The sequence below is a fragment of the Peromyscus leucopus genome, chromosome 2, assembly GCF_004664715.2.
Source record: "Peromyscus leucopus breed LL Stock chromosome 2, UCI_PerLeu_2.1, whole genome shotgun sequence".
NCBI classification, from domain to species: domain Eukaryota; kingdom Metazoa; phylum Chordata; class Mammalia; order Rodentia; family Cricetidae; genus Peromyscus; species Peromyscus leucopus.
The window spans coordinates 16,021,559-16,036,604 of NC_051064.1; the positions used below are offsets into that span (position 1 = coordinate 16,021,559).

General features: G+C 39.4%; 1 protein-coding gene across 1 annotated transcript in view; it reads right to left on the reverse strand.

Moving 5' to 3' along the window:
* The window catches only part of Pip4p2 (phosphatidylinositol-4,5-bisphosphate 4-phosphatase 2), a 61,194-nt gene that overhangs the window by 12,445 nt on the left and 33,703 nt on the right, over positions 1 to 15,046 (reverse strand). Inside the window, exons 3-4 of the mRNA XM_028871617.2 lie at positions 12,758 to 12,864; positions 11,637 to 11,760 (exon numbers count right to left, since the gene is read on the reverse strand). Of these exons, the coding sequence (XP_028727450.1) occupies positions 11,637 to 11,760; positions 12,758 to 12,864 (231 nt within the window). The remainder of the gene's footprint in view (positions 1 to 11,636; positions 11,761 to 12,757; positions 12,865 to 15,046) is intronic.

A 15,046-nucleotide genomic window follows, 5' to 3' on the forward strand; every position in this document is an offset into this window, starting at 1 on the left:
CTCCTGGCTCCATAGTTTTTCACCTCCACAGTTCTCTCATCCCCTGAAAACACATTTTGGGATCCCAGTCTGAACCGGTTCCCACGCCTCTCTCAGGGCTCTGACGCCATCTAGACTTGCCTCGCAAGGAAAAGAGAATGCAGTTTTACGCTCATGTCACCTCTTTCCTCTGCGCTTCTCAGTTGTTTATGAGGTAGATCATGTACCTTCAAACTTTATTTTCCTTTAAGCCCTGAGGACCAACCTGTAAATGCTTGAATATTTTGATTTATAACTTCTTTCAGCTTTCTGTTTTACTTGTGTGAGAAGCCACAGCACACATAATAAACTAACCAAATGAAATTCTAACAGAACTGCAACCAGGAAAATATCTTGCTCCCTCTTGTTCGTAAAATGCAACAAAACCACATTAATCCAATGGTACAATTTTCTTCTCTATCTACCAGTAAATGTAATAGAATGTGTAACCGTTCTCATAAAACTATTGCTCAGATTCTCAAAATAGCTTAGAGACCTTAGGGCAAAGTTTTTCAAAGAAAGTTCCTATAAATTTAAGCTAAAATCTTTGTCTCATGAAAGTATTTTCTAAGGGCTTTCTAGGGTGGTGTGGCTGTTGCTCTGAATTTCTGTTGATGTTGAACAAGCGTGGGGTCCAGGGCTCTCTATGACACCCCAACAATCTAATTATCCATCTTGCTCTAAGTAAGATAATTGTCTATTTCTTTCATGGTTTTACAGGGATATAAATATGTCATTAATTTGTCTCAAAACTAGTCTCCCATATAAGAATTAATTTTTGCTTGGGATTCTAGGTGTCCAACTTCTAATTGTTGTGAGTTTTCAATAACTTATGTATATTCTAATGTTTTCCAAATAACAAAAGATAATTTTAAGAAAATATCTTATGGGTTTTTCTTTTACATTTTTCTTTCATTCCCAGATCAAAAAAAAAAATGAGCAAAGAGTGTGGATTTCCTGTGCTCTGTTTCTTCATTTTAATTCAAACTTCATGAAACCCCACGAACCTTAACAAAACCTTCACATGCTCTTTCCATCGCAGTAGGACACACAGTCCCAAGGGAAATAAACTAGGAATGAAACTATGTGAATACTCAGTTTTTTCAGAGACGTTATTTTCAACATCGGAGAATGTCAACCAAACTCACACCATTTTCAAGCAGCAACCAAACTTCCTCTGACTACTTACACTTTGTAACACATTAGTTTATTTCAGTTACTCTTATCTGCAAAAGATTCTGGAGTTAATGTGCCAAACAGAGATGTACACAGATGCCAGAACAGAACACAAAATAAAGTGTTCTTTTGTATTATCAACAGATGAGGTGTTGGACTTGTAATATCATTTCAGATGTTATCTATAAACAGTTTTTCATAAATGATTTTTTATACTTAAAACCAGAAAACAGCCTGAAGAGGGAATTAAAAAACCCTTAAGTCAAGGGTAACTCCAAACCCAAGACTTAAGGTTGACACATTGCAGAATTCGAATTTTTTAGGTGACTAGCCAAAGAGGATTGCTCATCTCAACATGATTGTCTTATAGTGCGTGTTTGAGCACAGGTTAATCTTGGCGAATTCATCGATAACTAACATCTGAGACTTGATTGTGAAGGAGGTAAACTATGAGCTTGGCACCCTGACAGAAACGGTGCTGCTGCTATCTCCAGTGCGGTCTCTCAAATTCACAAAAGAAAAGATTTTAAAGCCGGGCTTGATTTTCTGTCAATGTATTTAAATGGGTGAAATTTTTTTGCAAAGAACTTGACTTTCTACAGTCTCCTTATCTAAAATGCTATGCCTGTACTCTTAAAATGGCTAAACCTTGAAGTCCTGATAGAAACAAACAAACAAACGAACAAACAAACAAAATGAACAAACTTACTTTCTGGCATCTTGGTCACCTCAGGTAGTTTCCTACCTTGGGCATGACACCTGCAGGAGACTCCAGAATCCAAAGAATAGCATGACTACCTCCCTGCACGAATGCTCAGCCCTGCTCTGCCCTGATTCTGCCATGCTCCTGGGTGCAGAGGAGAGCATCGTTCCCAGTGACTAGTGGTGTGTGTGCTGTTCTGTGGTGAGATGGGAAGAAGCCTGGCGTGCCTGACGACCACCATGGTTTCTCACAGATGCCGCATTGCTACAGCTGAGCTGTCCTGGGTACACATCCATGAGCTTGGAAAGCACAGCACAGAAACCAGAAGACTATCATACCTCCAGGGCTCCTCTACGCCACTTGTCTGCATCTCTCCTCATCCCAGCTTGTTTGATGCTATCTCTTCATTAATTAAAACAAGATGTACAGTAACTGGACCAGTACCAAGCAATGCTTCGTACATCCCCTTACTCAAATTCCCTATCACTGAGGTCTCATGCCACAATTCCTGACTACATCTTTAGAAAAGCTACAGACTGGTACCTATGCCCATATGGCTATAGCCCTTACTATCACCCTCATCTGCACGGCTCTGAGTGTCTTCACATGGTGCCAAGTCTCAGCATTGCCAATGGTGGATGGGAAAGGACATGTGGTAGACTTTGACTCCAAGTTTGATGCGATCAATTTGTCAGGAGAAAGCCACACAGCAATATAGGTCTGGCTGTGATCGTACCCCTACAACATCAATTACACAACTTTGTGAGGGTTCCCAAGTGCTGTTTGCATGCGACTCTTGAGATCTTCATCAATTTGGTGGAAGAGGTTCACAGTCTGGCAAGAGAACTGGTCAAGGGAGCTCCATCTCTTTCTGACATCCTGCAGACACAGGCACAGAGAGAGAGAGAGAGATTCCACTCCCGGCCTGATGGAAGCTTAGGGAATCATGAAATTCTAGGGGAGCTGAGTCTGGTCCCAAGCAGGAACCCTCTGTCCATGATCTAGAAACTAAGGGAGACATGCAGAAAAGAGAAAAGGACTCTTAGCAGCCCTTGCTCTCAAACTTAAACACTTGAGAAAAGCTCTCAGCCTAGCCAGTTCCTGGCCTGGCCTCCTTGGATGTAACTGCCTTTGTGATGGTATCCTTGGGCTCGGTGCTTTTCAGGTTAATTCTGAGAGACCCTTAGACTGACCCCCGCCCTTGCTTCTGTCTCTGGCCTGACTGTACCCTAAGATAGTAACAGCACAGAAAAATTCCCTATAAAGGGACACTTATTCATTCTCTTTTGACGCACAGGGGAGTCCATTTAATAGCATTTTTCCCCGTGATTCACGTGAGGAATCCGGCAGGGAGGCCGGCCCTTCAGCTCCTATGCTGATTATACAACAGCAAGGAAAGCGGTGAGTAAAGGTTGGTGCCTTTTCACGGCAAATCTAGTTAAATAACAAGGTCCTCATTAAAAAAAAAAAAAATCTCACTTCTGTCAAAAAATTAAAAGTGACTTCTCTTTGCATTTGTTTTTAACCCATTCTACTGGACAGATAAACTCAGTGGCCCCATGATGTATTTTTCAAATAAGAAAGCTCATAAATAAGGCTTTCTTGCATAAAATCAGTCACTTACTATGACCTCACTGGAATATTTTTAATGGATATAATAGACAATGAGAAACACCTGGAAATATGCTTACACTGAAACTATCATTTCCCTCAGCTATGGCACTAACTCTGTATTCAAGTAAAAATCTGACAATGTCAGAATGTGCCAGCTTGGCCCACTTCAGAGAAAAGTTTGAACCACTGTCTGTGACTCAGCACATGGGGTGAGCTGGGCTCTGTACCACTGTCTGTGACTCAGCACATGGGGTGAGCTAGGCTCTGTACCACTGTCTGTGACTCAGCACATGGGGTGAGCTGGGGTCTGCACCACTGTCTGTGACTCAGCACATGGGGTGAGCTGGGGTCTGCACCACTGTCTGTGACTCAGCACATGGGGTGAGCTGGGGTCTGCACCACTGTCTGTGACTCAGCACATGGGGTGAGCTGGGCAGTTTTGTCAGAGAACACTAGCCTCAATAGGATAAATATGCCTTTTATCAGCAAGTGCGTAGCTGTCTCCAATATGGACGCAGTGTTAACCTCTACTGCACATTAAGAAAGGTCTTTATATTCCTGGTGGACTGGTTTAAGCCTGCATATCACTTTATTCTCCTAGGAAATTGTTTTCTCCACATGCCCCTCAAAATAATCGCTGTTATCTGACCACAGGATTCTCTCAAAACAGTCTGGATGACAAAGGATATTTGGACACGCAACATAAAAACTCCCTTTCAGATGTCAACAGTGACACACACGGAAAGTACTAAAGAATACACTTATAAAAAACTTCTGCCCAATTTTTTTTAGCCTATCCCTTCCCAATATTTATGAAAGTATTTATAGAATAATAACTGATGGTCCCATGAAATAAATATGGCATTAAATATACTTTGCAAACACAACTCTCATTCTTCTAAACCGCTCAATGAGTCCAGGTAGGTCTTGAAACAGTGTCAAATAGTAAATTCCTAACCAACTTAACTTAGGAATTAGAACCTATTAGAAGATGACACGAAAAACAGAAGGAACCTGTTGAACAAGGTCATCATAGTGATCTTGAACCCACAAAAGTAATATCCTCTCTGGTCTCAGGAGTCCAGAGACAGACTTTTTTTTCATTGTTGTTATCTTTTTGTTTAAAATGTCATAAGTATCTTTTAAGATATTATGGCTTTTTTTTTTCTTTTTTTGTCTCTAGAAAACTCAACTACAGTTCAGCTTAGCTTTTCATCTCTGCAGGATTAAGTATCTGCATACTTTTTCACATTCTTTTCTGATGCATTTTTCTTCTCTTGGTTTACTCCACTCAGGACAAAGAACTAGTAGAAAAGAGTCAAGATCATTCATGTCCAGCACAATAATGATGAGGCCACAAGCAGGAAGAAGAGCTTGGCAGCCAGGGCTCGCTTGTGAACACTGAGCAATCTTTACTCTCCACCCCGGGTGGGCTGGGGATGGAACTCAGGGCTCCTAACTTTCAGGCAAGCCCCCTCTGCTTCAGAACCCCCAGTGAGCTGTACTGTGCTCCCAATCCCATCCAGCTTCTCTCATTAACCTGAAACTGTCAAACTCAGCTCCCATCCTTTAAATACCAGCAATGTTCTCTCTTATTACCAAAAATAACTTCCCAGAAATTTTGAAATCATCTTTACATTCTGTATTTTAAACTGAACATCTCTTTTAGATAAAGAATTCAAGTTTTTACTTATTGTTATTGTGGAAAATATGCTAATTTGAACATCTGACTCAGTTGCCTGGCCTATATATTAAGTAGAAGATTTGTCTGTAGACGTGAGTCTATGGTTTCAGATAGCAAAATATCTAAATAAATAAATTATATTTTAAGATTATAAAAATTCTCCCTCCTACATATCTATTTAAATTCTCAGTTTGGATCATTTCTCTAGAATTCACTGTCAGATGATCCCCCGGTACTAAATAGAGGACATAAAAAAGGAAAAGGACAAAGAACTGGGAGAGGGAAGTTACTGGTAGGGGCGGGGTAACAGGGAGGTGGGGGAGATGACAGGAAGAACCACAGAAACACACTTGGTTCGAAAATGCCATAACGACATTGCTGTGGGATGTTCTGTATGGCAAATGTGTTGCTCTGATTGGTCAATAAATAAAACACTGATTGGCCAGTGGCTAGGCAGGAAGTATAGGTGGGACTAACAGAGGAGAAAAGAAAGAACAGGAAGGCGGAAGGAGACACTGCCAGCCGCCGCCAGGATAAGCAGCATGTGAAGACGCCGGTAAGCCATGAGCCACATGGCAAGGTATAGATTTATGGAAATGGATTAATTTAAGCTATAAGAACAGTTAGCAAGAAGCCTGCCACAGCCATACAGTTTGTAAGCAATATAAGTGTCTGTGTTTACTTGGTTGGGTCTGAGCGGCTGTGGGACTGGTGGGTGACAAAGATTTGTCCTGACTGTGGGCAAGGCAGGAAAACTCTAGCGACACAATGTCTAACATATTACACTGCAATTTAAATTTAAATATATCTATGTGTCTGTATAATATTTTTCTTCAACTTTTCCCCACTCTTTCCCACACTATTAAGACTATCATTAATTTCCTCTCTCTCAAATTCTTAATACTTTTTCTAACCATCATCATCATCACTTTTCTGAATAAAACCTGAACATCTGTTTAGCCCTGTGCAGTCCACTCTATGCATATCATCCATATATCTAAAGTGCAAAGCACTTCTTTTTTTATTAGTATTTTACTTTTTTTTTATTTATTTTATTTAGTGTGTGTGTGTGTGTGTGTGTGTGTGTGTGTGTGTGTGTGTGTGTGCTGGGGAATATTAAGGTGTGTTCTTTTGTTTATGTTGTATTTGTTTAACTCTGTAAAGCTGTGTTACTTTTCCTGTCTAAAATACCTGATGGTCTAATAAAAAGCTGAGCGGCCAATAGCGAGGCAGGAGAAAGGATAGGCAGGGCTGGCAGGCAAAGAGACTATATAGTAGGAGAACTCTGGGAGAAGGAGGAAGACCCCAGGGGCCAGCCACCCAGCTACACAGCAAGCCACAGAGTAAGATTTACAGAAGTAAGACAATGGGGAAAGCCCAGTGGAAAAAGGTAGATGGGATAATTTAAAGTTAAGAAAAGCTGGCAAGAAACAAGCCAAGAGGCCAGGCGGTGGCAGTCGCACACGCCTTTAATCCCAGCTCTCAGGAGGCAGAGCCAGGCAGACTCTGTGAGTTCAAGGCCAGCCTGGTCTATAGAGTGAAATACAGGACAGGTATCAAAACTACACAGAGAAAAACTGTCTCAGAGGGGAAAAAAAAAAAAAAAAAACACAAGAAAAGGCCGGACATTTATAATTAAGAATAAACCTCCGTGTGTGATTTATTTGTGTGCACTCACATTGTAGAGGTCAGAAGACAACTTGTGGGAATCAGTTCTTTCCTTCTACCATGTGGCTTCCTAGGATTGAACTAGGGTTATCTGTCTTGGCAGCAAGTGCCTCTACCTGCTCAGCCATCTTGTCAGCCTTGCAGAAGGCACTTTTATAATTTTCCATTACTCCTGGATACTGCCATGCCTTTTTAGCATCTCCGCACTAAAACAATGTATTTCCATGCTCTATTCCAAATACATTCCACATGATTCTTTGCTGTTGTTGTTGTTGTTTGTTTGTTTCCAGACAGTGTTTCTCTGTGTAACAGCCCTGGAACTCACTCTGTAGCCCAGGCTGGCCTCGAACTCACAGAGATCCGCCTGCCTCTGCCTCCAAGTGCTGGGATTAAAGGCACGCACTACCATGCCCATCTTTTCACATGATTCTTAAATCCTTTTCCCTTCCTACTAGGTTAGAAAACTCTATGAAAACAGAGATGGCTTCCTGTTTGCCATGATTTCCTTGGGATTTGCCCAGCACCTGGTACACACACTCTCAGTATTTTTTAATAAATCACATTAGCTCTTTTGTAGGGTAACTACAAAGATAAGCCATGGGAAGATTAGGAATATAAAACTTAAAGAATGCAAGATCATCCTAGAAGGAGATTCCTCAGTAAATTGTAAAGAAGTCTGTTCTGAAGAGTTTTAAATGCTTATTACAGGCGCTGGAGAGAGGCTCAGTGGTTAAGAGCACTGCTTGCTCTTCCAGAGGTCTTGAGTTCAATTCTCAGCAACCACATGGTGGCTCACAACCATTCAAATGAAATCTGTTGCCCTCTTCGGCCTGTAGGGATACATGCAGACAGAACACTGTATACATAATAAATAAATAAATCTTAAAAAAATTATTTTTACATTCAAAAGACAGTTTCTTCATGTGAGACAAAGAGCAACAAATGTGTTAAATATGTTTTTAGCCAAATCAATTTACTTTATGTCTGCTGACATCTGAAAAGTACACTAATCTGTACTAAGACAATATGAAGTGACTGTAAACAGAAAGCTGTGGTTTATCCCAAGTATATTCCATAATTTATATAAGTGCTGTTCTTATCAATAAAGTATAATGTAAGGAGATTTATATTTCATCCTAGATCAGGAAAATTCAGAGTCATTACGATGAAATGCACACAATTAGATGAGTGAATGAATTTCTATTTCCTTCTCCAAGCATGACTAAAGTGATAGTAAGTGAATTTAAGGATGTAAGATCCATGGGGCTGGAGAGATGACTCAGCAGTTAAGAGCACTGGTTGCTTTTTCTGAGGACCTGGGTTCAATTCCCAGCACCCACATGGCAGCTCACAACTGTCTATAACTCCAATTCCAGGGGATCTGATGCCTCACGCCAATGTACATAAAATTAATTTTTCAAAAAAATTTAAGGTACTATAAGAAAAATAATAACAACAACAAAATCAGAAGGCAAATGGCTTCCAATTTGTGTACAATAGAAATCAAAGGGTTAGGAAGTGACTTGGTGAACAGGATGCTGCAATTTAACTACCTGCAGAGAGACATGCCAGGGAAAGCAGGCAGGTTCCCACTGAACTATAGGAGTCCTATAGCAATTCAGGTAGTTGAACCGCTTTCTTTTTGTTTGTTTGTTTGTTTTTTGTTTTTTCAAGACACGGTTTCTCTGTGTAGTTTTGGTGCCTGTCCTGGATCTTGCACTATAGACCAGGCTGGCCTCGAACTCAGAGATCCACCTGGCTCTGCCTCCTGAGTGCTGGGATTAAAGGTGTGCGCCACCACCACCCAGCTTGAACTACTTTCTAAGTTGGATGTTAGAGGGTGTGATAAAAGCAAGGAGCATCACACTTCTGTGCTCACTGAAGCATTAGTCACCATAACCAAAATGCAGAAGCAACTCATAAATTCACTTACAGATCAAGAAATGGTGGTACACACATGAAATGAAATAATTCAGTCTTAAAAAGGAAGGCACATTATGATGACATAGGTCAATGTGGAGGATATTATGTTAAACAAAATAAACCAGACATAGAAAGAGTAACTCTGTGTGACCATGTCTGTATACAGAACTGAAAACAATGAAACCTATGGAGGCAGAGAAGACAAGCTTTGTTCCAGTAGCTCCAGAAGGATGAAGAAGAATCAGGAGCTGTCTATTGTGGAACTACAGTAGATAGGAAGGTACTGTCTCATCTTCCTGAATCTATGAAGAAAGCAGATATTAAGTGTAGAACTGCTGTTTTTTTTATGATACTTACACTAATAAGGGAATATACCAAGTGATCTAAATGTCCACTAGTTAGATTGTGATGATTTTAATGTACACATGTGTATAAATATAACTTGTACCTCCTAAATACATATGATTTCGCATTGTCGGTTATATCACAAGGCTGAAAACCAAATAACCAAGTATTCCTTGTAAACTCTCTCTCCAAACTACAAAGCCAGAAGCACTCTTCACTCAACACATGCAAGAAATGAATGATTTATTCTGAAAAGAAATTGAGCAGTCAAGCCTACGAAACTCTACGAAAAGCAGAAGTATTCTAAAAACAAAGGAATTAAAGTCTACCGTCTGAGCAGGAGGTAAGAATTTTGCTCTATCAGTGCCTAGAATGCTGGATCCCAGATCTAACTTTCCCCAGAGAAACTGGCCCCCCAGCAGATTTACAAGTATTAATGAATAACAAATTTTCAGAGAAAATGGAAAAGAAATCATCTAGCCTCCTCTATCTACATGTAGAGTCCAATAGGGGAACTTAAATAAACACTAGAGTAAAATCTCTGTTAGGAAAGAAACACAAACAGAAAAATGAGGACGAAGCAGAGAAAAAGCACTGAGAAAAATAACACCTCCTAAAAAGTATAATTAGTCCTTTCTGAATGAGGAAGAGATTACAGTCAAAAGGAAACAGAATTTGGAAGGCCTCTTGGGTATTTAAAATTAAGTTAGATCATCTAAAATAAATCCAAAGGCCCATAAAATACTCTCCCCGGGCACAGCCTCATGAAATTTCAAATCAATGAGGAAAATGAAAGAAAAGAAGGAGAAATAGAGAATAGGCCAAATAGGAAGAACTTGGAATCAAAACAGTAAAAATCTCATTATCAATGGGAAAGTCTGTAATTTTCTGAAAGAACAACAGAAATTTCAAATTCAATATCTAAAGAAATCATTATGGAAATTTGACATTAGATTAAAAACCACCCAAGAAATAAGTTTTACTTCCTGTCTCTTCTCAGGGCAAAGTCAACAGTCTCGAAGTCAGCATGAAGGACAAATCTGCAGACTGAAAAAGACCTTTCAGGATGGTGGTGGAGGAGGCCCCAAGATGATAGCTACGGAGCAGAAAGCAGGAGATCTTAGCTACATCTGACTAGATACGGCAATTTTATAGATCTAAGACACCACGTAAGGAACAAGGAATGTAGACATAGAAAACTAAAGAAACCAAAGCAGAGGGCCAACTATTTACAGATCAAACAAAATGCTAAAAGTCATGTGAGGAAAATGTACTACATCACTGGCTCAGCCATGAACACAATTACCCTAATCATGTAAAGTCCACAAACCTTAAGTAACCCAGTCAGTCCACTGCAAATAAGGAAAGGAATTGAGGGTGGGAATACAAAGAAGGCGGTGCGAGTGTAAATGTTCAAGTTCCATCTTACAAAGTAGTGACTAAGACCCAAACTCGACAAGTCAGAAAGAAACAGGAAAAGAAACAGCTTGAACAGAGAGAACTACTGTTAGTCAAGTCGCTGGAAGAGCTGAAAGCATTTGAGGAACACTATCAGAGCGGTGAGGTGGTCCCAAGCCTGATTTGACATTTAGAATGTATGCACACAAACTGCTTTAATACAAAAAACACTTAAAAGGAAAAGAGCCAATCACAGGTCTTAAGCTTATTCGTTCCATGGCAGCATTCATGGATTTCCTTTCCAAGACTCAAGAAAGTATTTAGTATTAAGGACCTAAAATAACTCTCTTCTCTCCTAGGTGTTGAATAACAATAGAAATCCCCTCTTACCTTCCCAGATGGGTGAGTCATGATGAAAATAATTCTTTAGAAATCAACTGTGAGGTGAAACTAGAAGTATGAAAACAGCTATAGATTTGCTCATATCAAATACTTCCAGTTTAGATTTTGTTCAGTGGTTACTCTAATCATAAGTATCAGAATTTAATTTCCTTTAATTCAAATGTAATTTTTGTTTTTGTTGTTTTGTTTTATTTTTCAAGACAGGGTTTCTCTGTGTGTAGGCCTGGCTGTCCTGGAACTTGCTCTGTATACCAGGCTGGCCTCAAAGTCACAGAAATCAACCTGCCTCTGTCACCCGAGTGCTGGGATTAAAGGCATGTGCCATCACTGCACGGTACCAAGTACAATTTTTAAACTCAGAAAATTTTTCATAAATCATAATAAGAATGGCTCTTGAATCTAGAAGCCAAAAACCAGGTTGAACATGTGTACTTTGCCACTAAGTAAGGTAAGAGAGCGATGATTTATTTGCTCATAAGATACCCCATGGAGCTAAAAGTGGATGCATCTTTGTCTAATGCACAAGGATGTTACATATCCCTGCTATATGCTGGACTCCTTATCTTCATAAACCAGGCTCTATCTTAACATTTTGACCATTGTACACTTGGATAGAACCATACCGTTATAAACAGTCCTGAGATCTACGAGCTCATGGCCTAGATTTACAGGTTAGGATCCAGTGACCGAGGCACAGCTCCTTACCAGGAAAGTGTTGCCGCAGTGCCCACACACCACCCTTGTGCCTTCTGGCTGGATTGGCAATGCAGGCTGGGCCGGTTGTTCTTCAGAAATGAGCATTACAGGACCAAGGTTAATTATGCGCCGACTGTGGAAAGAAAAGGCAAACAAACCCATGAATCCACAAGCAGACTGAGGGCAAACCCAGAACACACGGCCAGAAACAGACGACAGTAAGGCAGGTTAACTGAATCAAGTAGCAAACCCTGGGCCCCAAATCACAGCTGGTATCAATAATCCCTCGAAAGTAAAGCAAAAAGTATATGTTTTTCAAATATAAGTCATACTGTGTCATCAGTTCTAATCAATGGCCTTGGGAACAATTTAACTACTATTTCCAAATTATTATAACTTCAAATCAGAAAGGTCATTTTTTTCTTAATCTACACAGGTGACTTGAATTTGGAAGAAGACTGAAAGCACAAAATATTTTCCACATTAATAAATACATCTGTCATGAAAGGACCCAGCACTGAGCTAAAACCAAACTTCTCTGAAAAACCTAGCAGTCCTTAATAATTATTCACTCAGAGATGTAACGAAAGTAAAGTGGGGCCCATGTTTCCTTTCTACTCTCCAGTCTTTCAGATGATGCATTTGATGGTCAAAAGGCCAGAGAAGTTGCAGGAAAAAGAAAATGGTGAAGGTGTTTATATACTTGCATGTCAGCACATGCATAATGGCATTTGGTATAGGAAACAACCCCAGCCATTAATACATATTATATAGATACTCATGTAGCATACAAGGAGATGCACAATAAAAAAAAAAGTCTCCTGGGTAAAAATTAATTATATCAAAGGTAAGCTAAGTAGTTATTTTTAAGTAACTTAAGTGAGCCACCGATTTATTATAGTTCATTAAATACCCACATATGAAAAAGAGACTATCCATTGTCCATTTAAAAACATCATATCCTACAAATCTACAAATACTTCTGACTGCCAGGTTCTAGGTCTACAATCTCTTTAACAAGAAAAATCTATGCTCTGTAGTGACTGAGGACAAAGCCTGGCACATAATGAGCCTTAGCAAACACTTGTTCAATGAACAAACGAATGAAGGAAGGAATCTTTATCTCTTACCAGTTGGGTCTCGGACATCCTATTCGCCGAGATGTGTCCTTACATATGAGGAGACAATTACAAGGGCATCTAACATATTTCTTCCCTGTTGGGGGGGTTTTGATTGGCTAGATAATGGAGAAAATGCAAACACAGGAAATCAACCAAAATACAAATTGTCACAAATCATTTGTGTCTAAGGAGGAAACAATGACTTGACCATGGAAGGCCCCACAGTACTACCAAGGTACAGTCTAACAAAGAGCTCACAGCACATGGTTCAAATGCTGGCAAGCACTCAGAAATTCAGGGACTGAGGATTTGATTGTAAAGAACCCATTTCAAAGTGAGTTAGAGCTGGCCTTTACATAGGGTAAGAACAGTTATCTTGCATGCTGGTTGTTTTCTCCTTAAAGTTCACAAATGAAGGTCACATACCTGGCCACTTAAGTAGAAACATACACAGGACTACCATACCTGGCCCACGCTCAACAAAAGCAATATTAGAGAAAAATGGGCTCATTTGACCTTTTCTTCAACTACTCAATACAAGTGATTAATTTTAATGGCATATCTAACTTAAAAATTTGTAATTAATTATGGCTGGGCGGCAGTGGCACATGCCTTTAATCCCAGCACTCGGGAGGCAGAGCCAGGCAGATCTCTGTCAGTTCGAGGTCAGCCTGCTCTACAGAACAAGATCCAGGACTGGCACCAAAACGACACAGAAAAATCCTGTCTCAAAAAAAAAAAAAAAAAAAAAAAAATGCAACTGTTCCAAATACTAGTATATATATTTTTTTAATTTACAGTAAATTTAAAGTGAGAATAAATAGCATAGAAGCAAACATTCCTTGCAATATTAGAACTTGGGCTTGCTCAACTGAATGGTCATGCTGAAAAGAACAGACCTCTTCTGTGATATTCCTTCCAAAACACATGACCTGAAGCCAAGCATGGGAAAACAGGAGACAGCTCGAACTGGGAGACAGTCTACAAAATATCTTGCCTAAACTGATCCAAACATAAAAGCAATAAATAGAAAGATAAAAGAGAACAAATTACAGATAAAAGAATGTTAAAGCAATATGACAAACATATGCTACATGTGATTCTGGTTTTACTTCTGAAGCAGAAATTTTTCTTTCCTAAAGACACTAATGAGACAGTTTGGGAAACATGGAGTAGGTCATAACATTGTACAGCAGGAGCCGGGGAGACGCTCAGTGCTTAGAAGCACTAGCTAGCTACTCTTCCAGAGGACCGTGTGTGTGTGTGTGTGTGTGTGTGTGTGTGTGTGTGTGTGTGTGTGTGTGTGAGAGAGAGAGAGAGAGAGACAGACAGACAGACAGACAGACAGAGACAGAGACAGAGAAAGAGAGACAGAAACACAGACAGACAGAGAGAGAGAAAGAGATCGAGAACTCCAGTTCTAAAGAATCTGACTCCCTCTTCTGGCTTCTACAGGCACTATACACATGTGGTACACAGATACCCAAGCAGGCAAAATTCTCATACACATAAAGAAAAAAAGAAAGAGAGAGAGAAAAAGGAAGGAAGGGAGGAATGAAAGAAGGAAGGAAGAGAAAAAGAAAAGTAAATAAATAAAATTGAAAAAATAATAAGATTAGACAGCAAAATGATGTCAATATTAATTTTCTGCATTTGATAAATTATTCTAGTAAAATTTATTTAGGAAGAAAAGCATGTATAGTGTGTTAACATTTGTAGAATAGGATGATGGGCATTTGGGAATGTTTCATATTTAACTGCAGGGAGTCCTTAAATTATAATAGTCCCACTTGCAGCTTGTCAGTAACTTGGTGATGTGAAGAAAGAAGTCTGTGTTCAGTAGAAAGCATTCTTAGAATGTTGATTTTTTTTTTAATCTTTTTCAGTGCTAGCAATATGAAGTATGAGATTCTCTGAAGAAGTTCTTGGGCATCAGCAGCAAGCTACAGCTCTCAGCCCCTTGATCAGCATGGGAAGAACCCTACACTGCACAGTGAGCATACTGTGCAGGCAAGCTGGGATGCTCAGCACGTATGTGTACTAAATGTTTCCTATGGGCATATTGTTACATAAGTGATGGAACTCGAGAAGCATCCATACAAAGCACATTTTTTTAACACTTATTCTTTAAAAAAATGCAAAAAGAATTCCAAATATTTTAAGCAAAGAACTGTGATAGAAATACATAAATGTTAGTAAAAAAAAAAAAAAACAATCTATAATTAATTAAAATTATATTTCAGGTAACTAAATCTGAATATTTAATGCTCACAAACATCAAGGATATGTATATCTATA